Source organism: Pantherophis guttatus, chromosome 16 (genome assembly GCF_059756535.1).
Source record: "Pantherophis guttatus breed Tessera chromosome 16, ASM5975653v1, whole genome shotgun sequence".
In the NCBI taxonomy this organism is placed as follows: domain Eukaryota; kingdom Metazoa; phylum Chordata; class Lepidosauria; order Squamata; family Colubridae; genus Pantherophis; species Pantherophis guttatus.
This window is the reverse complement of record NC_142078.1, coordinates 3,429,612-3,452,821: the sequence shown is the minus strand read 5'-3', so window position 1 is coordinate 3,452,821 and position 23,210 is coordinate 3,429,612. Positions and strand designations below refer to the sequence as shown.

At 41.5% G+C, this 23,210-nt stretch overlaps 2 protein-coding genes and 1 pseudogene across 5 annotated transcripts in view; all 3 read right to left on the bottom strand.

The window, feature by feature from the left end:
* The window catches only part of LOC132710122 (uncharacterized), an 84,931-nt gene that overhangs the window by 17,201 nt on the left and 44,520 nt on the right, over window positions 1–23,210 (bottom strand). Inside the window, exon 3 of one of the 4 annotated variants that reach the window (XM_087879818.1) lies at window positions 16,107–18,626. The exons of the other annotated variants lie outside the window; for them this stretch is intronic. Coding sequence (XP_087735944.1) covers window positions 18,602–18,626 — 25 coding nt within the window. The 3' untranslated portion in view covers window positions 16,107–18,601. Of the gene's footprint in view, window positions 1–16,106; window positions 18,627–23,210 lie in introns of those variants that run through there. 4 annotated transcript variants of the gene reach the window in all.
* On the bottom strand, window positions 4,335–10,158 carry LOC148111765 (uncharacterized). Its single transcript, XM_087879754.1, has one exon. It carries the CDS (start codon window positions 7,995–7,997, stop codon window positions 4,935–4,937), a length of 3,063 nt encoding a protein of 1,020 aa, XP_087735880.1. The 5' UTR covers window positions 7,998–10,158; the 3' UTR covers window positions 4,335–4,934.
* LOC148111764 (uncharacterized) lies at window positions 19,437–22,860 on the bottom strand (annotated as a pseudogene).

The following is a 23,210-nucleotide window of genomic DNA, read 5'->3' as shown; positions in this document are numbered from 1 at the left end:
TGCAATTACTGCTGGTTCGAATCTCTCCAAGGCTCAAGGTTGAATCAGCCTTCCATCCTTTCTAAGGTAGGTGAAATGAGGACCTAGTTTGTGGGGGCAATAAGCTGACTTTGTATAAATATACAAAAGGATGAAGGCTATTGCTTAACGCATTGTAAGCTGCCCTGAGTCTCCGGAGAAGGGCGGCATATAAATCAAATTTTTTTTTTTAAAAAAAAAAAGTTCAAGGACTGGTCAAAAGTGAGACGACCGGTCAAAAATAACTTTTTCAGCCCTCTGAGTAGTCCATATGCACATAGGGACTACCCAGAGGGCTGAAAAAAGTGATTTCTGACAGGTCCTCGCACTTTTGACCGGTCATCATTTATGCCATCATTTATCTTCTAGTCCAGAGATCTCCAGCCTTGGCAACTTTAAGCCTGGCAGACTTCAACTCCCAGAATTCCCCAGCCAGCTATGCTGGCTAGAGAATCCTGGGAGTTGAAGTCCACAAGTTTTAGAGCTGCCAAGTTTGAAGGCCTCTGAGCTAGGGCTTTGGGGCCAGCCTTTTGGGGAGGGGGTCCCATTCGGAGAGACCCCCTGCCGCCTCTCAGGAAGCATCAGGCCCAGGCAGAGAAAGTTGCCAAGGTTGGAGACCTCTGGACTAGAAGACCTCCAAAGGTCCCTTCCAACTCCCTAATTCTGGTATTGGCAAGCAAGCCCAGTTCAGCTCCTGAAATCCTCCAGAGCCTGAGAAGATGGGAAAGCAAAGCCCCCCCCACCCCCCGGCTTTCCGCCCAGAGCCTTTTCCTCTCTTCCTAAGGCTGCATCTCCCCTAGTTTTGGAGGAACTTCGGTGGCAACACTCAGAGCGCGATCTGGATTGGGATCTGCCTTGATGTGGCGCAACTTCAGGATCGCCCCCTCTTTCTGCGCTGAGGCAGCAGCTCAGGATTGGGGGGGGGGGCTGAGCCAGCCTAACTTGGCTCCAATCAGCGGCCCAAGCGGCAGTTCTGGCCTCTCGCAGGTCGGCGGGCCTGGCTCTCTCCGCAGATTCGCTGCCTCGCTTCGATCGATCCATCCACCCGGCCCCGCTTTCTCCCGGCCTCCGCGGTGGAGCCGACTCCGACCTCGCTTCGGCGTCCCTCAGCGCTGCCCCTCAGCAGGCAAGGGAACGCCATGGCGCCCCGAGAGAGCCGCCCCGATTGTGGCCGCCGGAGGGATTCCGTTTGCCCGCTCCTGCCACCGCCTGAGGAACGGCGTCCCTGCCTGACGGGGGGAGACCCACCTCCGCCCACGCAAAAGAGGCCGACTCGGAAGCGGCCGCTTTACGTTGGTCAGAGCCAGCGGGAAATTAATTCCCCCTCGGTTTCTGGGATGGGAAGGAAGGAAGGAAGGACAGGGAGACGTTTCTCGGGAAATAGCCGCGGCTGCTTATTCCATACAAAACAGAGGCCTTCAAACTCTGCAGCTTTAAGACTGGTGGACTTCAACTCCCAGAATTCTCCACGACTGGGCCAGGCGGGAGTTGAAGTCCACAGGTGGCCTAAGAGCCACAATTGCCCCGCCCTGGGCTAGGATAGGCCGACGCCGCGCGGGTGGGAGGGGCGAGGGGCGGGGCGAGCCAGCAATTTAACAAACGGTTCGGTGTGCTGCGAGGCCAATAAATTCCAAAACAAAACACCAGTTTAAGATCAATGTGTTGCTGTATCAGTTTTTGTGATTATTGTGCCCAATAATTTCTCGCTTCTGGACACGTCCACCACATGTGATAGTACATCCCCATGTCTGGTGGCATTTCCAACATTCAGCTGATTTATCTTTGAACATTTGAACAGATAAACGTTGTTTAAATTTTTAAATAAATTTTGTACCAAGATGTTACACTGATTGATTAATGATGAATTGTTTGTTTAAAAATAAAAATAATTTTTTTCTCAAAAAATAAAAAAAAAGAGTGGAGCTTCCCTTGACAGAGGCAGTCTACATACAAAAATCTGCCTTTTGTGCCAAAATAGGAGAACTGGGCAGCTTGAGAGATTGGTTTGGTCGCCTCCTTCAGACATTTGCCTGGCACTGGTCGGTGTGGAAAAGGCAGAGCAGGTGAGCCTTGGGAGGAGGCCAAGGGAGGCCTGCCATCTCTGGGGGAATTCTGAGGGCTTCATGACCTCACCCATGCAGGCTCAACTGCCAGTTACCGTCAGTTATCAGAGTGAAGGTGCCTTCCAAGAGGTGGGTTGGTTTCTGGAGGGCTCCTGGACTCTGGGAAATCCTCCCTCTATTTGCAGCCAATTTACCAGAGTTGTATTGCAAGGGTGAAAATGCCCATTTGGCCTCTTACCTGCCTGGGTGCCCCTCCAACCTCCCCCCCCACCTTGCCTAGGGAGGGAGCCTGGATGGGGGTGGGGGAGTCCCAGTCCCAGAAGGGCCCCTCAACCTCTGCCTGTCAGAATGCGGGAGGGGCCCCCCCGAAGGAGAGACCGGACCCCAAAGATGAAAGGGAGCCCCCCCTGCCTCACCTCTACGCGGGACTCGGGACTTGTGCAGGCGCCCTCTGGCTGCTTGAAGGAAGGCGGACGCCGATTTAGCTGATGAAGAGAAAGCCTAGTAATGGGGGACTTTATCCTGACAACTGGGGGACACCCAGTCTCTGCACCTCGTGGGGGATCAAAGAGGTCCCCCATGAGTCATTTAAAACATTCTTCAGTCAACTCACTGCAGCTCCCCAAAAGCTGTTTTAAAAACAATACAACACATTAAAACATGGAAAATAAAAACAGAAAATCCAGGCGCCAATCCATGCCAACTTCTCCTTGTCTGATCTCCCAGCGCCTGGGGAAAAGCCGGGTGTTGAAGGCTGAAAGGCTGGAGGCCCTTTGAGAATCCGGCTCGTATCTCACAAAGCTTCCTTGGCCTTAGAGAGTCCCTTTAGCAGTTTCTGCTGGAAGACAAGGGGACCTTTGAGAGAATCCAACTGACAAGAGTTTTTGATGTCTGGGGAGGGTCTTACATGGTATGGACAGTTCACACCCCCAACAATGGAGGCCAAATTAGCCCTAGATTCAGCCACGGCACACTTGCTTCACTTAGGCACTGAGAGGGATGACTATTTAAAGGCAATTTATTAGAATATTGTAGCAAAGAGATTTCCCTTAATGAAAAGAGGGAATCTAGGACACAGAATCGGGTTTCTTTTTATACTCCACACAATAGAAAAAGTTGGGATATTCGAATAGAATAGAATAGAATTTTTTATTGGCCAAGTGTGATTGGACTCACAAGGAATTTGTCTTGGTGCATATGCTCTCAGTGTACATAAAAGAAAAGATATGTTCATCAAGAATCATAAAGATAATTTTCCATTTAAGATACATTAATAATGTAGTTTATTCAGGTTGAAATGGAGCTTAGTTATGTAGCATGAAGCTGTATATTCTGCAATATTTACATTTTGGGTAAACTCATTCAATGAATCCAAGCACCGCAAGCTGAAATAACATGCACTGTATTGATACATCCACAGAGTTTCACAGTAACCATGAGATAACTCATAAAGCAAGGGCAGGAATATTCCTTTTCCCCATTTTTCTTCAAATATACTGTACATAGACTACAAACTGTATGATTGTTTGAAGAGAAATGCATCTGTACCCTCAGCCTCTAAGTGTGAGGGGGAAGGGCAAGCAGTAAAAATGAAAGTGAAACCTTCTAATTTTAAAATAGTTTTTATTGAATATAAATATTAAAAAAGACATACGTAACATATACACAACGAACATTTATACAACATATACACAAAAAGAATATAATTTCTTCTTAAGCATTTTTTCAGAGTGACGTTCTACAATTCTACTTATAATATATTCCTTCACCTTTCTGTAATCTAATAATATTTTTATTACATATATATGTATCAATCGGTAATATATCCCCTATATTTTTTGTATATTTCTAATTTTTAACCAATTATGGATAGGTTAACCAAAGAATTACAAGAAAAAGAAGAATCAGACTATTATAAAATATGGAATAATTGGTATAATTGGTTAGAAAGTGAAACCTTCTAAGCAGCTTATAAATATACGATTAAAGAGCACCTGACATTTCAGATCCATCATGGCAGGGACAATAGAAAAAGTCCTTTATTATTCATCCTGAGAAAGTCCCTTATTTGGCAGTTATTATTAACTCTTCTTTACTCAATTGAAGAAAAGATAAATAAATAATTCCTCTTATTCGAATTGTTATAATTATATCATTATTCTGATGCTTTGTACATACACTGAGAGCTTGTGAACTCGAGACAAATTCCTTGTGTGTCTATTCGCAGTTGGCGAAATTAAAAATTCAATTCAGTTCAATTCCTGAGATACAGTCTGGGACTGTAAATTTAAAGGCAATTTATTAGAATATTGTAGCAAAGAGATTTCCCTTAATGAAAAGAGGGAATCCAGGACACAGAATCGGGTTTCATTTTATACTCCATACAGTAGGGGGAAAAAATACAAAACAAGAGCTGATTGCATGGAAGAAATCACCCTGCTCAAGTTACAGTTACATCAGAGACATGGACAGTAACATCCCATAATATTAATCATAACCACTAAAATGGGACTTGCATTAAAAGAACATTCACATGGGAAATGGCATGTCTCTTGTGAAAAGGTACAATTTAGACCAGTTGAAAAATCTAGCATGTACAATTGAAAAAGTCCTTTATTATTCAGCCTGAGAAAGTCCTTTATTTGGCAATTATTATTTACCCTTATTGTCTTCTTTACTCATTTGGAGTAAAGACCAATAATTCCTCTTATTGGAATTATTATAATGATCATGAATATGCACTAGGTGAATTCCTAGGGTGTCTATTCACATTTGGACAAATTAAATATACAATTCAATTCAATTCCTGAGATACACCGTGACTGAAGGTCTTCTCACACTCAGGCGTGTTTATCATTTTTCTCCCACGTGAATTATTTGGTGTCGATTGAGGCTACTACGCTCAGTATAGCTCTTTCCACACTCCAGACATTTATGAGGTTTCTCTCCTGAGTGGATGCTTTGATGTCTATAAAGATATCCTCTCCGACTGAAGCTCTTTCCACACGCCAGGCATTTATGAGGTTTTTCTCCTGAGTGGATTCTTTGATGTCTATAAAGGGTGATTCTCTGACTGAAGCTTTTTCCACACTCCAGGCACTTTTGAGGTTTCTCTCCAGAATGGATCATTTGATGTTTATAAAGATATTTCCTCTGACTGAAGCTCTTTCCACACTCCAGGCATTTATGAGGTTTTTCTCCTGAGTGGATCCTTTGATGTGTATAAAGATGTCCCCTCTGACTGAATCTCTTTCCACACTCAAAGCATTTATGAGGTTTTTCTCCTGTGTGGATTCTTTGATGTATATAAAGATATCTCCTCTGACTGAATCTCTTTCCACACTCAAAGCAGTTATGTGGTTTTTCACCTGTGTGGATCCTTTGATGTACATAAAGATGTCCCCTCTGACTGAATCTCTTTCCACACTCAAAGCATTTATGAGGTTTTTCTCCTGTGTGGATTCTTTGATGTATATAAAGATATCTCCTCTGACTGAATCTCTTTCCACACTCAAGGCATTTATGAGGTTTTTCTCCTGAGTGGATCCTTTGATGTATATAAAGATGTCCCCTCTGACTGAATCTCTTTCCACACTCAAGGCATTTATGAGGTTTTTCTCCTGAGTGGATCCTTTGATGTATATAAAGATGTCCCCTCTGACTGAATCTCTTTCCACACTCAAAGCATTTATGAGGTTTTTCTCCTGTGTGGATTCTTTGATGTATATAAAGATATCTCCTCTGACTGAATCTCTTTCCACACTCAAAGCAGTTATGTGGTTTTTCACCTGTGTGGATCCTTTGATGTACATAAAGATGTCCCCTCTGACTGAATCTCTTTCCACACTCAAAGCATTTATGAGGTTTTTCTCCTGTGTGGATTCTTTGATGTATATAAAGATATCTCCTCTGACTGAATCTCTTTCCACACTCAAGGCATTTATGAGGTTTTTCTCCTGAGTGGATCCTTTGATGTATATAAAGATGTCCCCTCTGACTGAATCTCTTTCCACACTCAAGGCATTTATGAGGTTTTTCTCCTGAGTGGATCCTTTGATGTATATAAAGATGTCCCCTCTGACTGAATCTCTTTCCACACTCAAGGCATTTATGAGGTTTTTCTCCTGTGTGGATTCTTTGATGTATATAAAGATATCTCCTCTGACTGAAGCTCTTTCCACACTCAAAGCATTTATGAGGTTTTTCTCCTGTGTGGATTCTTTGATGTACATAAAGATGTCCCCTCTGACTGAATCTCTTTCCACACTCAAAGCATTTATGAGGTTTTTCTCCTGTGTGGATTCTTTGATGTATATAAAGATATCTCCTCTGACTGAATCTCTTTCCACACTCAAGGCATTTATGAGGTTTCTCTCCTGTGTGGATCCTTTGATGTGTATAAAGATATCCCCTCTGACTGAATCTCTTTCCACACTCAAAGCATTTATGAGGTTTTTCTCCTGAGTGGATCCTTTGATGTTTATAAAGATCTCCCCTCTGACTGAATCTCTTTCCACACTCAAGGCATTTATGAGGTTTTTCTCCTGAGTGGATCCTTTGATGTATATAAAGATGTCCCCTCTGACTGAAGCTCTTTCCACACTCCAGGCATTTATGAGGTTTTTCTCCTGTGTGGATTCTTTGATGTATATAAAGATGTCCCCTCTGACTGAATCTCTTTCCACACTCAAAGCATTTATGAGGTTTTTCTCCTGTGTGGATTCTTTGATGTATATAAAGATATCTCCTCTGACTGAATCTCTTTCCACACTCAAAGCAGTTATGTGGTTTTTCACCTGTGTGGATCCTTTGATGTACATAAAGATGTCCCCTCTGACTGAATCTCTTTCCACACTCAAAGCATTTATGAGGTTTTTCTCCTGTGTGGATTCTTTGATGTATATAAAGATATCTCCTCTGACTGAATCTCTTTCCACACTCAAGGCATTTATGAGGTTTTTCTCCTGAGTGGATCCTTTGATGTATATAAAGATGTCCCCTCTGACTGAATCTCTTTCCACACTCAAGGCATTTATGAGGTTTTTCTCCTGAGTGGATCCTTTGATGTATATAAAGATGTCCCCTCTGACTGAATCTCTTTCCACACTCAAGGCATTTATGAGGTTTTTCTCCTGTGTGGATTCTTTGATGTATATAAAGATATCTCCTCTGACTGAAGCTCTTTCCACACTCAAAGCATTTATGAGGTTTTTCTCCTGTGTGGATTCTTTGATGTACATAAAGATGTCCCCTCTGACTGAATCTCTTTCCACACTCAAAGCATTTATGAGGTTTTTCTCCTGTGTGGATTCTTTGATGTATATAAAGATATCTCCTCTGACTGAATCTCTTTCCACACTCAAGGCATTTATGAGGTTTCTCTCCTGTGTGGATCCTTTGATGTGTATAAAGATATCCCCTCTGACTGAATCTCTTTCCACACTCAAAGCATTTATGAGGTTTTTCTCCTGAGTGGATCCTTTGATGTTTATAAAGATCTCCCCTCTGACTGAAGCTCTTTCCACACTCCAGGCACTTATGAGGTTTTTCTCCTGTGTGGATTCTTAGATGCCTTTGAAGATCTCCGTATATTTTGAAGGTTTTCCAACATTCTGGGCACTGATGTTCCTTTGCTTCCTCCTGGATCCTTCCGGGATTTGGGGGTCTTCTGAAGGAGCCTCCGCCCTCCAGGCCCATCTCAGGGTCTCCGCCTTTTTCCTCCTCCCCACATCGCCCTCCAGGCAGCCGCCTTTCCCGGGCTCCCCCTGGGCTCCTCCCTCCTGCAGCCATGGAGCCCCCAGCCTTTCCCTGCCGTCTCCCGGGGAAGCCGTGCTGGGACCGGGCAGGGCTGCTCTGCGGGGCCCGCTCTCCTCCCCCTCCTCTCGGCCGGCGCCTCTTTCCTGCATCCGCCACCATCCTCCGTCCTCATGCAGGGGAGAAAGAGAAGAGGGTCACGGCTGTCTCCCCTTCCCCACAGGGGAGGCCCAGGCCCAAGCCCCCGCCTCAAGCAGACCCGAAAGAGACCCTACAAGCATCCCTTGCGCCAAACCTGCATCATACGGCCTCCTCTGTCGCTGATTCAGGTAGCTCCCTTGTTGCCCATTTTGTTTCCGGAAGTGGAGGCTTCACGCCCTTTTTTCTCCACTAGTTCCGCCTTTTCCTTTGGAGGATCTGCTCCTCAGAGTCCATTCGTCAATCGCCGAAATCCCGAGCTCGACCAATCAGCGTCCTTCCTTCAACAAGCCAGATGGCGCCTGCGCGGTGCCACGGGTTATTACGGTCCGGGGCGGAGGTGGGACGGTGGGGGGGGGCTCCCTTTGAACTTTGGAGTCCAGTCTCCTCCCCCCACCTCCATATTGAGGGAGGGGGAGGTCAGGGGCTCTTCTGGGCCTGCGACCTTATATCAGTCGATGAAGGGCAGCCAGTTGGGTCTATTCTGGGACCTTAGGAGACCCTGAGTTTGAAATCAGCTGCTCTTTCAGTCCAGCCCACCTCACAGGGTTGGTGTTGGGGGAAGAGACGATCAAGCTGTGCTGGACGTGAGGGGGGAAGGGGCTCCTCTTTTTGCAGACGTTTCATTGTCCAAACTAACATCGCTAGAAGGGAGAGAGACCCCCTCATGGCAACCCTGAGCTCCAAATATTCCCCTTTAGTTTGCTGCATGTCTTCTCCGCCTTAGTTGTAAAAATAAATCCAGGATTCTAATAAATTCTCTATATGGATTCAATAATTGACAAATTTGTTTTTAAGAAGCAACTACATGGCCTCTATTTGATCCAGGAGAATTCTTGTTCCAAGATAGAAGAAGAGGGAGCCAAGCTATTCTCCAAAGCCCCTGAGGGCAGGACAAAAGAAGCAACGGGTGGAAACTCATCAAGGAGAGAAACAACTTAGAACTAAGGAGAAATTTCCTGACAATGAACCAGTGGAAGAACTTGCCTCCAGAAGTTGTGAACGCTCCAACACTGGAAGTTTTAAAGAAGAGATTGCATAACGATTTGTCTGAAGTGCTGTAGGGTTTCCTGCCTAAGCAGGGGGTTGGACTAGAAGACCTCCAAGGTCCCTTTCAACTCTGTGATTCTATTCTAATCTGGAATTCATGCACAAAAGCAGACCGTCTCCAGTTAAAGAGGACCTAAGGATGAAAACGTCCTGCCAATGGTTCCTGCTATCATTCCAACACATTGGAAAAAGGAGGCAGGGATCCTGGCTGGGGACGTAAGAGTCGTGGCGGCACAGAAGAGAAGCGCTCTCTCTCTGTTGCCGATTTTCCGAGCTTTGGTGCCTGTTTTTGGCGGAGACCGGTCCCGAAGAGACCGGGAATAAAGAGGGGAAGCTTTGGGGGAGGCGAGGAGAGGTGCGATCTCCCGCCGTACCGTAAAGAGCCCTCAATCCAGGCTCGGGAAGAAGTCGGCTGGCGCGGTGAGCACAGTCGGCCCGGAGACTCGAACGAGCCGATTGAGATCACTGGGAGTAAAGGAGGGAGTACAGTGCAGAACTGCTGAGGTCGAACAGAAACGGAACTAATTTGGACTATTAATTTTGGCGCAAAACCGAGGAGAAAGTTTCTTTTCTTTCCGAAGGGACAGCGTGAAGAAGGAAGATCTCAAAGTGGAACCGGGCGGCAACTGAAAAGGCGAGCAAAGAGGAAGGGGCAAAATACGGAGCAGCGAAGAAAGTTTTAAAAACTTTAAAATAGACAAACGAAGGTGAGGAGAAATAACTTAAACAGAGGAGATTAAAAGAAGAATGGACTCTTTTTTTTTTTTTTTACCCCCGCTGCTAGCTGCCTGAGCGGAAGGAGTGAGAAAATCTTGGCAAAGTAAGGATTACATACAGTGACTGTGCAGAATAGAGGCCGCCATACTGTAACCGGAAAAGACTTCAACAGTTGTAAAAGAACTTGTTTTTTTTTTTTTTCCTCTTTATTGAAAACATATTGAGGCCAACAAAAACATTGAAAAGCACTGCTCCAACTTATCATTATTTTCTTTACTTAAGTATAGATGAATTAATATTAATGTTATTTATTGGAATTAATCAATTAAGAAATATAGAGTATACCTAATTAGTTTAGAAAATATTTATAATACATAGAGATTTAGAAGTATTATTATTAGAGCATTATATTACGATTAATTAATTAATTATTATATATTAACCAGTATATATTATTAGAATATTTTATGTTTGTGGATTTTATTGAATAATTAATTACTAGATATTAAGATACTAAGAATTGATTAATTGTCTTTAATTGATTATAGTCTTTAATTAGATAAGATATTTATTTATATATATATTTATACTGGTAGCAATATTTATACTCATATTTATATTTATATTTATATTTATATCTATATTCTTATCACATTCTTAACTGAATTATATATAACTTTACATAGAGAGAATTAATTATTTAAAAGAATTTATCTATTTAAAGAAGGTTTATTGGATTGATCTTTTATAAGGAGAGGGGGGAAAAAGAGAAAAGAAAAGAAAGGAATTATAGAAATTATAGAAATTTGGATGGTGACTTGGGAGAAAGTTGATAAAATACTGGGAGAACAATACAAGATTTTGAAAGAAATGACTAGCACTACCACAACCACGTTGAAAACAGCTAAGAAGCCAACACCATTTTTAACAGGAACAACGGCCTCCCCAGTGACACAGAAAACCTTGGAGGGAATGTTTGCATCAGACAAGCAACCCAGCACACCTAATATGCCAACAATGCAGGCCACGCTCATAACAATTCAGGAAACTATGGCCAAAATGCAAGAGTGTATGACCAGAAACCATGAACAATCCAGAAAAGACATGGACGAGGTAAAGAGAGAAGTCAAGAATGACATTCAAAAGATTGATGGAAAAATGGACTTAATACAAGAAATCATTCAAAAAAATGACCAAAGGATAAAAGAAATAGAACAAAAAACTGAATTGACGGAAGAAAAACTAGAAGCATTAGATACAAAAATGACAGGATTAAATAAGGAACTTGAGAACACCGTGGCCCAATTAGAAATGGAGAAGGCAGCATTCTATTTGCGTTTTCAGAACGTAGCGGAAGACCGGGAGGAAGATCTGACGATGGTAATGGCTGAGATGATAGCAGAGGCACTCCAGAGAGAAAAAGACGAGATAATTAATGAACTAGACGAAGTTTACCGAGTCCACACTAACTATGCACGACAAAACAAACTCCCTCGAGAGGTACACATAAGATTTGTAAGAAGGAAGGTGAGGAATATTGTATATAAGATAACAAAGGATGAACCAATGTATTATAGAAATAAAGAAATAATCACCCTAAAGCAAGTACCTAAAAGAATACGAGATTTGCGAAGAGATTATTGGTTCCTGGCCACGTTACTAAACAGAAGATATATACCATTTAAATGGATAACCCCGGAAGGAATGTTAATAACGTGGCAGGGAAAGAAAATCAAGGTGGACTCGCACAGCAAAGCAAAAGAACTATATGACCAAATGATGGGTGCTGAAGCAACAAATGGTAATAGAGAAGAAGAAGGACGAAATATCAAAGGAAAACAGAAGAGAGATCGGGAAAGAACACCACAACAAGGAGGGAAAGTAGATGAAGAAGAGACCCAGGAAGAGGAAGGAGTGCAGACAAGAGGTAAAAAAAAGGAACAGGAAGAAATAAAGAAGAAACAACAGGAAAGTCAATAAAAAAAAAAATGGAACGGACTTTAAAAATACTATCTGTAAATGTTAATAGACTCAACTCACCATCCAAACGACACCAAACTTACAAAAAAATTTTGAAACAAAAATCAGACATTGTGTGCCTCCAGGAGGTACATATAAGAAAACAGGATATTAAATATATACAATATAAAAAATTAGGTAAAGAATACGCTTCATTGGCAGAGGGAAAAAAAAAAGGAGTGGTGGTATATATTAAGGAAGGAATAGACAGTAATATGAGGTATGCGGATACAGAAGGTAGGATAGTCATGGTAGAGCTAAATCTTGACCTCAAAAAGATATTATTGGTAGTAATATACGCCCCAAATAGTCAACAATTAGAATTCTACAAAAAAGTGCATGAGAAAATTATAGAACAAAAAATGGAGAATGTCTGTTTGATTGGGGATTTTAACGCAATCTTAGATGTAAGAAAAGACTATGAATGTGGTCAGCAAAACAAAAATAAAAAAAATATATTACCTAAAACCTTTATGGATATGGTGGAAGAGTTAGATATGGTAGATAGCTGGAGATGTCTTAACCCCGAAGCAAGAAAGTATACATATTATTCGAATCCGCATAAATCATGGTCAAGGTTGGATATGGTTTGGGTAACTAAGATGTTAATAACGGAAATAGAAGAAGTAGATATTTTACCAAATAATTGGGCTGACCACAACCCGATAACGATGAAGTGGAGAGGCCAGCAGAGAAAGAAGAATAGATGGACTATGAACACACAGACACTGCAAGAAAAAGAGTATAAGAATTACATAGAAAAGGAGCTAGAATGGTTTTATAAGGAAAACACAAAGCAACAAACTTCCCTACAAAACCTATGGGATACAACCAAAGCATATGTAAGAGGCCTCACGATATCATATAATGTAAAACGGAGAAAAGAGAGAGAGAAAGAATATAATAAATTATTAGAAGAAATTCAAAATTGGGAATGTAATTTGCAAAGAAACCCAGGGGATGAAAAAACAAGGTTAAATTGGTTAACAGCAAAACATAACCTAAACATATTAGAGCAGGGGAATTATGTAACAGCATTGAAATATACAAGACAAAACTATTTCGAAAACGCAAACAAACCAGGGAGATGGCTGGCGTATAGGCTGAGGAAGGAAAGAGAAAAAAGAACAATTCAGAAATTACGAGATGATGAGGGAAGGATTCAATGGGCTCTAGAGGGAAAAAAAGACATAATAGTCCAATATTATCAAAAATTGTACGAAAAGGATATAGCAACAGAGGAGGAAATCGAATATTATTTAAAAGGGGAGGGATTGCAAATACTAACAGAGGAAGAAAGAGAATTATTAAATAAGGAGATTACGATGGGGGAATTAAAAGAGGCACTGAAGAGGCAAAAAAATAACAAAACCCCGGGGACAGACGGTTTACCAATAGAATTCTATAAGACATTTGGAGATCCATTAAATGGAATACTGTAAGAAATATATAATGAGGCCCTAATGGAGGCAAAGCTACCCAACACATGGAAAGAAGCATATATTTCCTTAATACCTAAAGAGGGGACAGATACCACATTAATAAAAAATTACAGGCCGATTTCTTTGTTGAATACCGATTATAAAGTTTTCATGAGTATAATTGCCAATAGGATGAAAATAATATTACAAAATAAAATACACCAGGACCAAAATGGTTTTCTGCCTACAAGGCAGATAAAAAACAATTTAAGAATAGCATTGGATGTTTTAGAATATTATGAGGTGCATCCAGAGAGACAGGTAGCACTGATCTTTCTGGATGCACAAAAAGCGTTTGACCAAGTCAATTGGCAATTTATGAAGCAACAAATCAAAAGTATGAATTTTGGAGAAAGATTCACTAAAATGATAACATCGATATATCAGAATCAGAAAGCATGTGTTTTGGTGAATGGTGACCCAACAAAATTTTTTGGAATAAATAAGGGAGTAAGGCAGGGATGTCCACTCTCCCCTTTACTATTTATTTTAACATTGGAAAATTTACTAATCAGAATTAGAGCAAATAAAGAAATTCAAGGACTAAAGATCAAGAGAGAGGATTACAAGGTCCAAGCATTTGCAGACGACCTTGTTTTTTTCGTAGAAAACCCATTAGAAAGAACACCAAAATTAATAAAAGAGATTGAAAAATTTGGAAAGGTAGCAGGTTTAAAAATTAATAAAGAAAAGACAAAAATGATAACAAAAAACATGACAACAAAACAGGTAGAGAAATTAGTAAAAGAATCCGGTCTGCAGACAGTTAAAAAAGTTAAATACCTAGGGATAAATTTGACGGCCAAAACGACAACAATAAAAGAAGACAATTATGATACTTTAGTCCAGAAAATAAAGGAAGATTTAGAAAAATGGGGGAAACTAAAATTGTCTTTATTGGGGAAAATAGCAGCAATAAAATCAAACATACTGCCAAGACTCCTTTATTTATTCCAAACAGTTCCAATAAAATTAGATAAGAAATTCTTTGATAATTTGGATAAAATAACAAAAAAATTCGTGTGGGGAGGGAAGAAATCAAGAATAAAATTGAATATACTACAAGATGATAAAAGTAGAGGTGGATTTGGACTCCCGGCATGGGATAAATATTACAAGGCCGCCAGTTTATTATGGATTAAAGATTGGATAACCTTAGATAATCAAAGATTGTTAAATTTAGAAGGGCATGATTTAATGAAGGGATGGCACGCTTTTATATGGAGTTCAGGAAATAAAATATATAAACATTTTAATAACCATACAATTAGGAGATCTTTAATTAACACATGGCTACAAATTAAACAAAAACACTACATGAAAATTCCCGGCTGGCTATCGACTATAGAAGCAATAACTCACCCCAACATATTATCAAAACAAAAGATTCTAAGACACAGAGAAATAGTAGATGTTCAGGGGAAATTGAAAACTAGGGAAGAGCTCAAAGAACAAGGAATAGGAATAGACTGGTGGCCCTACTCGCAAATAAAAGTAAGATTCAGAAAAGATCAAGAAGAAGAAGGAATAGATTTAAAACAAAATCGATTAGACAAACTATTAGAATCAAAAGAAGGGAAATTAATTTCAAAAATCTACAAATATTTACTCGAATTCGATCTGGCAGAAGAGTTGGTCAAAGGGCAGATGATAGCCTGGGCGAGGAACATAGGGCATAATATACAATTAGAAGATTGGGAAAGAGCATGGGAAGATAACTATAGAATGACAAAATCAGTATCATACAAAGAAAATCATTATAAAATGTGGTACCGATGGTATCTGCCACCCGCAAGGTTAGCAAAAATGTATCCAAATGTGAACCCGGCCTGCTGGAAATGTAAAAAAGCGCAGGGAACTTTTTACCATGCTTGGTGGCTTTGCCCAAAAATCAAAAAATACTGGAACAAAATAAAAACATGGATATTAGAGATAACAAATCACGAAATTGAATTAACACCTGAAGTCTTTTTACTCGGCATGATCAATAAGAATATTAGGAAGGACATAAAATACCTAATACTCCACATTATAACAGCGGCAAGATTAGCGTTGGCACAACTTTGGAAAATAGACCGTTTGCCAACTGATCAGGAAGTAATACAGAAAATCTATGTATGCGCAGAGATGGATAAATTAACCCTAAAATTACAGGATAAGGAAGATTCAAAATACTTTAAAATAGGGAATAGCTGGTACCAGTGGATAAGTCAGAGAGAGGGAATGTTTAGAGATGAAAGTTAGGAGAAATTAATGTAAATAAACAACTGCACTGTCAGAGAGATATAGAAAGAAATAAGTCACCGTGTGTATATATGTATATATAACATTAGAAAGTAGTTGATAGATGAAGTTGAGCATTATATATGTATAGTATATGTACTTGTAATTTGTGTGTTTGATTAAGAAAAACTTGTTCAGTTTTTCTTATAATTGTTTTAAATGTTCTTTTTTTAAATACGAATAAAGTTTGTTTAAAAAAAAAAAAAAAAGGAAAAAGGAGGCAGGGAATCAGGCAATTTTGATAGGATCCAAATTGGGTTCTTTCTGGGTCCCTTTAACTGCTGAATGCCTCAACATTTGGAACTTGGCCAAAAGAGGGTCATGTGCCTTGGGGGTTCAGCATCATTAAGCTATGCAGTATTTTGTTTTTGCAGAAGTGGTTCAAGGGAGGTGGGATTTTGCTTTCTGTCCTGGATTGCTGTATTGCTTTGGGATTCAGGAAAAGATGCCTCACCTAAGCAGAAATAATGGAGGGAGCTCACCTGGGATGATGGAACAAAGCACAAAACAACATGGCAACACAAAGGGTGTGATGAGAAGTTTATCCAGAGCTACATTAATGAGTGGAGCTTCCGTGTCATCATATTCAACATGTATCATCATTTTCTTAGTACATATTTATCTTTCCTCTTACATTTAAATTTAATGTATTGCAACATATTTCCCCCATATTTCTTATTTTTACACTGCCTATTGTCTATATTCAGTCTCTATCCATTGATAAAATTGCCCCCATATGTTGTAACACTCCGATTCTTCCTTCCCACTAATTGCTAATGTTAATCTATTCATTTCTGCACATTCTAATATTTTCTTAATTAGCTCCCCCTTTGTAGGAATTTTTTCTGCTTCCCAATTTTGTGCAAATACCATTCTTGCTGCCTTTATTACATGTATAATCAAATATGTATTTTCTCTACTAAATTTTTCCGGTAAGATACCCAACAGGAACAGCTCCGGTTTAAGATCAATGTGTTTCTGTATCAGTTTTTGTGATTATTGTGATTATTGTGCCCAATAATTTCTCGCTTCTGGACATGTCCACCACATGTGATAGTACGATCCCGATGTCTGGTGGCATTTCCAACATTTAGCTGATTTATCTTTGAACGTTTTTGCCAATCTATTTCCAATGACATGTGCCATCTATAAAACATGTCACCGGAAAGATTGTCAAAAATGTTCAAAGATAAACTTTCTTTAAATTTTCTGCTTCCCAATTTTGTGCAAATACCATTCTTGCTGCCGTTATTACATGTATAATTAAATATGCATTTTCTCTACTAAATTTCTCTGGTAAGATACCCAATAGGAACAGCTCCGGTTTAAGATCAATGTTTTGCTGTATCATTTTCTCTAGCCATATTCGAATTTTTGCCCAATAATTTCTCGCTTCTGGACATGTCCACCACATGTGATAGTACGGTCCCGATGTCCGGTGGCATTTCCAACATTTAGCTGATTTATCTTTGAACATTTTTGCCGATCTATTTCCGGTGATATGTGCCATCTATAAAACATGTCACTGGAAAGATTGGCAAAAATGTTCAAAGATAAACTGTCTTTAAATTTTTAAATAAATGTTGTACCAAGATGTTACACTGATTGATTAATGATGAATTGTTTGTTTAAAAATTAAAAGGAAATATTTTTCTCAAAAAAAAAAAAAAAAAGTGGAGCTTCCCTTGACAGAGGCAGTCTACATACAAAAATCTGCCTTTTATGCAAAAATATGAGAACTGAGCTGCTTTAGTGAGAATTTTTTTGCCATAATTGGCAGCTCATATCCTACAGTTGTGAAGTGAGTTGTGAAGTTGTTATGTCATTATGTCCAATGACTTTGTGAGACACCAGATGTGAAAGATACCAATACTGATGAAGTCACCCTGGGACAGCGCAGCCGTCATAAATACATGCCAGTGGCTAAACGCCTGGATTTTGACCACATGACCACGGGGATGCTGGAACAGTCATAAGTGTGAAAACTGGCCAAGGCCACTTTTGTCAGTCGTGCTATAACTTCACTAAGTCACTAAGCAAATAGTTGTAGGTCAAGGACTATCTCTACAGTGCTTTAAAAATAATCCAAAATAGCCCCCAAATTGGAACCCACAGAGGTCAAAAAATTTCCTGAAACAATCCGGCAAAACTAGCCCATTTTGGGAGAAAAGCTGTCCAGCTGCCCACAACTGTTTCCATCTTGCAGTTCCACTCAATCCCCAAACTTTGAGAGGGTGGCTGAAGCCCCTGGAGGTTTATCTGTCTCCTCAGGGTCACCCGAGTGGTGCGAATGGTTCTTGCAGTCTGCAATTTTCCCCTCTGGAAATCCATTCCTGCCCCCACACCATGCAAAGGGGGTTCAGCCCAAATTGCATCGCTAAAAGTCTGTAGAGATTCTCCGTCATCCAGGTCAGGACTGTCCCAAAGGTGCTTTGCTCAGGAGGCAACTGGACTTTCTGGTTTTTTCATTTGAAGGTGTTTTGCTTTTCATCCCAGAAGCTTCTTTGGTTCTGAAGAACTGAAGAAGCTTCTTGGATGAGAAGTGAAACATCTTCAAAGAAAAGCTTCATGAATGCAGGCTCAACTGCCAGTTACCATCAGTTATCAGAGTGAAGATGCCTTCGGAGAGGTAGGTTGGTTTCTGAAGGGCTCCTGGACTCTGGGAAATCTTCCCTCTATTTGCAGCCAATTTACCAGAGTTGTATTGCAAGGGTGAAAATGCCCATTTCGCCTCTTACCTGCCTGGGTGCCCCTCCAACCTCTGCCCCCCCCACCCTGCCTAGGGAGGGAGCCTGGATGGGGGGGGGAGTCCCAGTCCCAGAAGGGCCCCTCAACCTCTGCCTGCCAGAATGCAGGGGGGGGGCGAAGGGGAGACCGGACCCCAAAGATCAAAGGGAGCCCCCCCGCCTCACCTCTACACGGGACTCGGGACTTGTGCAGGCGCCCTCTGGCTGCTTGAAGGAAGGCGGACGCCGATTAAGCTGATGAAGAGAAAGCCTTGTAATGGGGGACTTTCAGTCAACTCACTGCAGTGCCAAAAAAGCTGTTTTAAAAAAACAATACAACACATTAAAACATGGAAAATGAAAACAAAGAAAAGCCAGGCGCCAATCCATGCCAACTTCTCCTTGTCTGACCTCCCAGCGCCTGGGGAAAAGCCGGGTGTTTAAGGGTGAAAGGTTGGAGGCCCTTTGAGAATCTGGCTGGTATCTCACAAAGCTTCCTTGGCCTTAGAGAGTCCCTTTAGCAGTTTCTGCTGGAAGACAAGGGGACCTTTGAGAGAATCCAATTGACAAGAGTTTCTGATGTCTGGGGAGGGTCTTACATGGTATGGACAGTTCACACCCCCAACAATGGAGGCCAAATTAGCCCTAGATTCAGCCACAGCACACTTGCTTCAATCAGGCACTGAGTGGGAATATTTAAAGGCAATTTATTAGATTATTGTAGCAAAGAGATTTCCCTTAATGAAAAGAGGGAATCTAGGACACAGAATCGGGTTTCATTTTATACTCCATACAATAGAAAAAGTACAAAATAAGAGTTGATTGCATGGAAGAAATAAGGGTGGATAAAAATTGATTAAAAAAAATAAATAAATCATAATTTTGATTTAAATGGGATTTTTTTGTTATTTTTTATCAAATTTATTTTAATAAAATACTTTTGGGATAAAAATCCCATTGGGATTTCTATGCTATACTATGCTATGCTATGCTATGCTATGCTATGCTATGCTATTCAAATAGAATAGCATAGCATAGCATAGCATAGCATAGCATAGCATAGCATAGCATAGCATAGAATAGGAGTTTTTTATTGGCCAAGTGTGATTGGACACACAAGGAATTTGTCTTGGTGCATATACTCTCAGTGTACATAAAAGAAAAGATACGTTCATCAAGAATCATAAAGATAATTTTCCATTTAAGATACATTAATAATTTAGTCTATTCAGGTTGAAATGGAGCTTAGTTATGTAGCATGAAGCTGTATATTCTGCAATATTTACATTTCTGCTAAACTCATTCAATGAATCCAAGCACCGCAAGCTGAAATAACATGCACTGCATTGATACATCCACAGAGTTTCACAGTAACCATGAGATAACTCATAAAGCAAAGGGCAGGAATATTCCTTTTCCCCATTTTTCTTCAAATACACTGTATGTAGACTACAAACTGTATGATTGTTGGAAGAGAAATGCACCTGTACCCTCAGCCTCTAAGTGTGAGGGGGAAGGGCAAGCAGTAAAAATGGAAGTGAAACCTCCTAAGCAGCTTATAAATATAACATTAAAGAGCACCTGTCATTTCAGATCCATCATGGCAGGGCCTGTGAGAGGGCATCCACTCACCTGCTGCCAGCCACGTCCCTCACCTGGTTGTGTCACTGATGCATCACCAGCCGCCCTATTAAAATGAATGGGACTGTCGGCGAGTCAACAGCGGCTCAGAGGAGGAGCTGCTGCGGGACAGACATGACAGTTGCTTTTTAAAAATTATGATTTAAAAAGTTGATTTAAATCTTTTTAATAGCGATTTATATAATGATTTAAATTGACATGATTTAAATCAACGTGATTTAAATGAAATCCACCTTGGAAGAAATCATCCTGCTCAATTATGGTTATATCAGAGACATGGACAGTAACAACCCATAATATTAAGCATAATCACTGAAATGAGCCTTGCATTAAAAGAACATTCACATGGGAAATGGCATGTCTGTTGTGAAAAGGTACAATTTAAACCAGTTGAAACATCTAGCATGTACAATTGAAAAAGTCCTTTATTTGGCAGTTATTATTTATCCTTATTGTCTTCTTTAATCATTTGGAGTAAAGAGCAATAATTCCTCTTATTGGAATTATTATAATGATGATGAATATGCACTAGGTAAATTCCTAGGGTGTCTATACACACTTAGCCAAATTAAATATACAATTCAATTCCCAAGATACACCGTGACTGAAGGTTTTCTCACACTCAGGTATGTTTATGATTTTTCTCCCACGTGAATTCTTTGGTGTCGATTGAGGCTACTATGCTCAATATAGCTCTTTCCACACTCCAGGCATTAATGTGGTTTTTCTCCTGAGTGGATCCTTTGATGTTTATAAAGGTTTCCCCTCTGACTGAAGCTCTTTCCACACTCCAGGCATTAATGTGGTTTTTCTCCTGAGTGGATCCTTTGATGTTTATAAAGGTTTCCCCTCTGACTGAAGCTCTTTCCACACGCCAGGCATTTATGTGGTTTTTCTCCTGAGTGGATCCTTTGATGCTGGGAAAGTTGTCCTTTCTGACTGAAACTCTTTCCACACTCCAGACATTTATGTGGTTTTTCTCCTGTGTGGATTCTTTGATGTATCTGCAGACTTCCTCTCCTACTGAAGCTCTTTCCACACTCCAGGCATGTATGTGGTTTCTCTCCTGTATGGATCCTTTGATGTATCTGCAGACTTCCTCTCCTACTGAAGCTCTTTCCACACTCCAGGCATTTATGTGGTTTCTCTCCTGTGTGGATCCTTTGATGTCTATAAAGAGTTCCTCTTCTACTGAAGCTCTTTCCACAATCAAGACATTTATGTAGTTTTTCTCCTGAATGGATTGTTTGATGCTGGGAAAATTTTCCTCTCTGACTGAAACTCTCTCCACACTCCAGGCACTGATACGGTTTCTCTCCTGAGTGGATTGTTTGATGAATATAAAGATTTCCTCTCTGATTGAAGCTCTTTCCACACTCAAGGCATTTATGTGGTTTTTCTCCTGTGTGGATTCTTTGATGCAGGTAAAGACTTCCTCTTCTACTGAAGCTCTTTCCACAATCAAGACATTTATGTAGTTTTTCTCCTGAATGGATTGTTTGATGCTGGGAAAGTTGTCCTTTCTGACTGAAACTCTTTCCACACTCCAGGCATTTATTTGGTTTTTCCCCTGAATGGATTGTTTGATGCTGGGAAAGTTGTCCATTCTGACTGAAACTCTTTCCACACTCTAGGCATTGATACGGTTTCTCTCCCCAGTGGATTTTTTGATGCAGGTAAAGATTTCCTCTCCGAGTGAAACTCTTTCCACACTCCAGGCATTTATGTGGTTTTTCTCCTGTGTGAATTGTTTGATGTTCATACAGAGTTTCTCTCCTACTGAAGCTCTTTCCACACTCCAGACATTTATGTGGTTTTTCTCCTGAATGGATTGTTTGATGCATGTAAAGATTTCCTCTCTGATTGAAGCTCTTTCCACACTCCCAGCACTGATACGGTTTCTCTCCTGAATGGATCCTTTCATGTCTGTGCAGAGTCCCTCTCCTACTGAAGCTCTTTCCACAATCAAGACATTTATGTGGTTTCTCTCCCCAGTGGATCCTTTGATGTGTATAAAGGTTGCTCCTCCAACTGAAGCTCTTTCCACACACCAGGCACTTATGAGGTTTTTCTACCCAATGGATCCTTTGATGTTTATAAAGATGTCCCCTCTGACTGAAGCTCTTTCCACACTGAAAGCATTTATGAGGTTTTTCTCCTATGTGGATCCTTAAATGACTTTCAAGATGGCCAATTGTTTTGAAGGATTTTCCGCATTCGGGGCATTGATGTTTCCTTCCTCCCTTCTGGATCCTTCGGGGCTTTGGGGGTCTTCCGAAGGAGCCTCCGCCCTCCAGGCTCATCTCGGCGTCTCCGCCCGTTTCCTCCTCCCTGCATCGCCCTCTAGGCAGCCGCCTTTCCCGGGCTTCCCCTGGGCTCCTCCCTCCTGCGTCCCCGGAGCCCCCCAGCCTTTCCCTGCCATCTCCCACGGAAGCCGCGCCGGGACCGGGCAAGGCTGCTCCACGGGGCCCGCTCTCCTCCTCCTCCTCCTGGGCGGCGCCTCTTTCCTGCATCCGCCACCATCGTCCATCTTCCTGCAGGGGAGAAAGAGAAGAGGGTCACGGCTGCGTCCCCTTCCCTGCAGGGCAGGCCAGGCCCAGGCCCCTGCCTCCCACGGGCCTCTTGGGCATTCTCCAGGCGGACACGGCCTCCTTCCCAGCCTCCCGTCTCCCTCCCCGCCCTCAAGACTAGGCCTCAGGATCCCTGGCCTGCCTTATTCAGAGACACTCTCCCGGACTTCAACTCCCAGCATTCCCTGCGCCAAACCTGCATCATCCGCGCTACTCTGTCGTCGATTCAGGGAGCTCCCTTTTGCCCGTTTTAATTTTCTCTCCAAATACTTCACTTCTTCGTCCAGAGGATCGGCCCCACGGAGTCACCCTACCAATCGCTGCCTTCCTCAGAACGACCAATGGGCGTCCTCCTTTCTCCAATCAACCAGACGGCTCCTGCGCAGTGCCGAGGACGTGGAAGTGGGGTGGGGCGGGGAGCTCCCCTTCAACTTTGTGGTCTGATCTCCCCCCCTCCCCCGCTCTGTATTGAGGGAGGGGGAGGTCAGGGGCTCTTCTGGGGCTGCGACCTCATAGCAACCTCTGAAGGGGAGCCAGGGATGAAGGCTGGGAGGGGAGAAAGAAGAGACCCTGAGTTCAAGGGTTGCACAGCTCCCTTTTCAGTCCAGCCCACCTCACAGGGCTGTTGTTGGGGGAAGAGAGGAGGAAGGTGTCACCATTGCTAGAAGACCTTGGCTTCTTGCAGGCGTT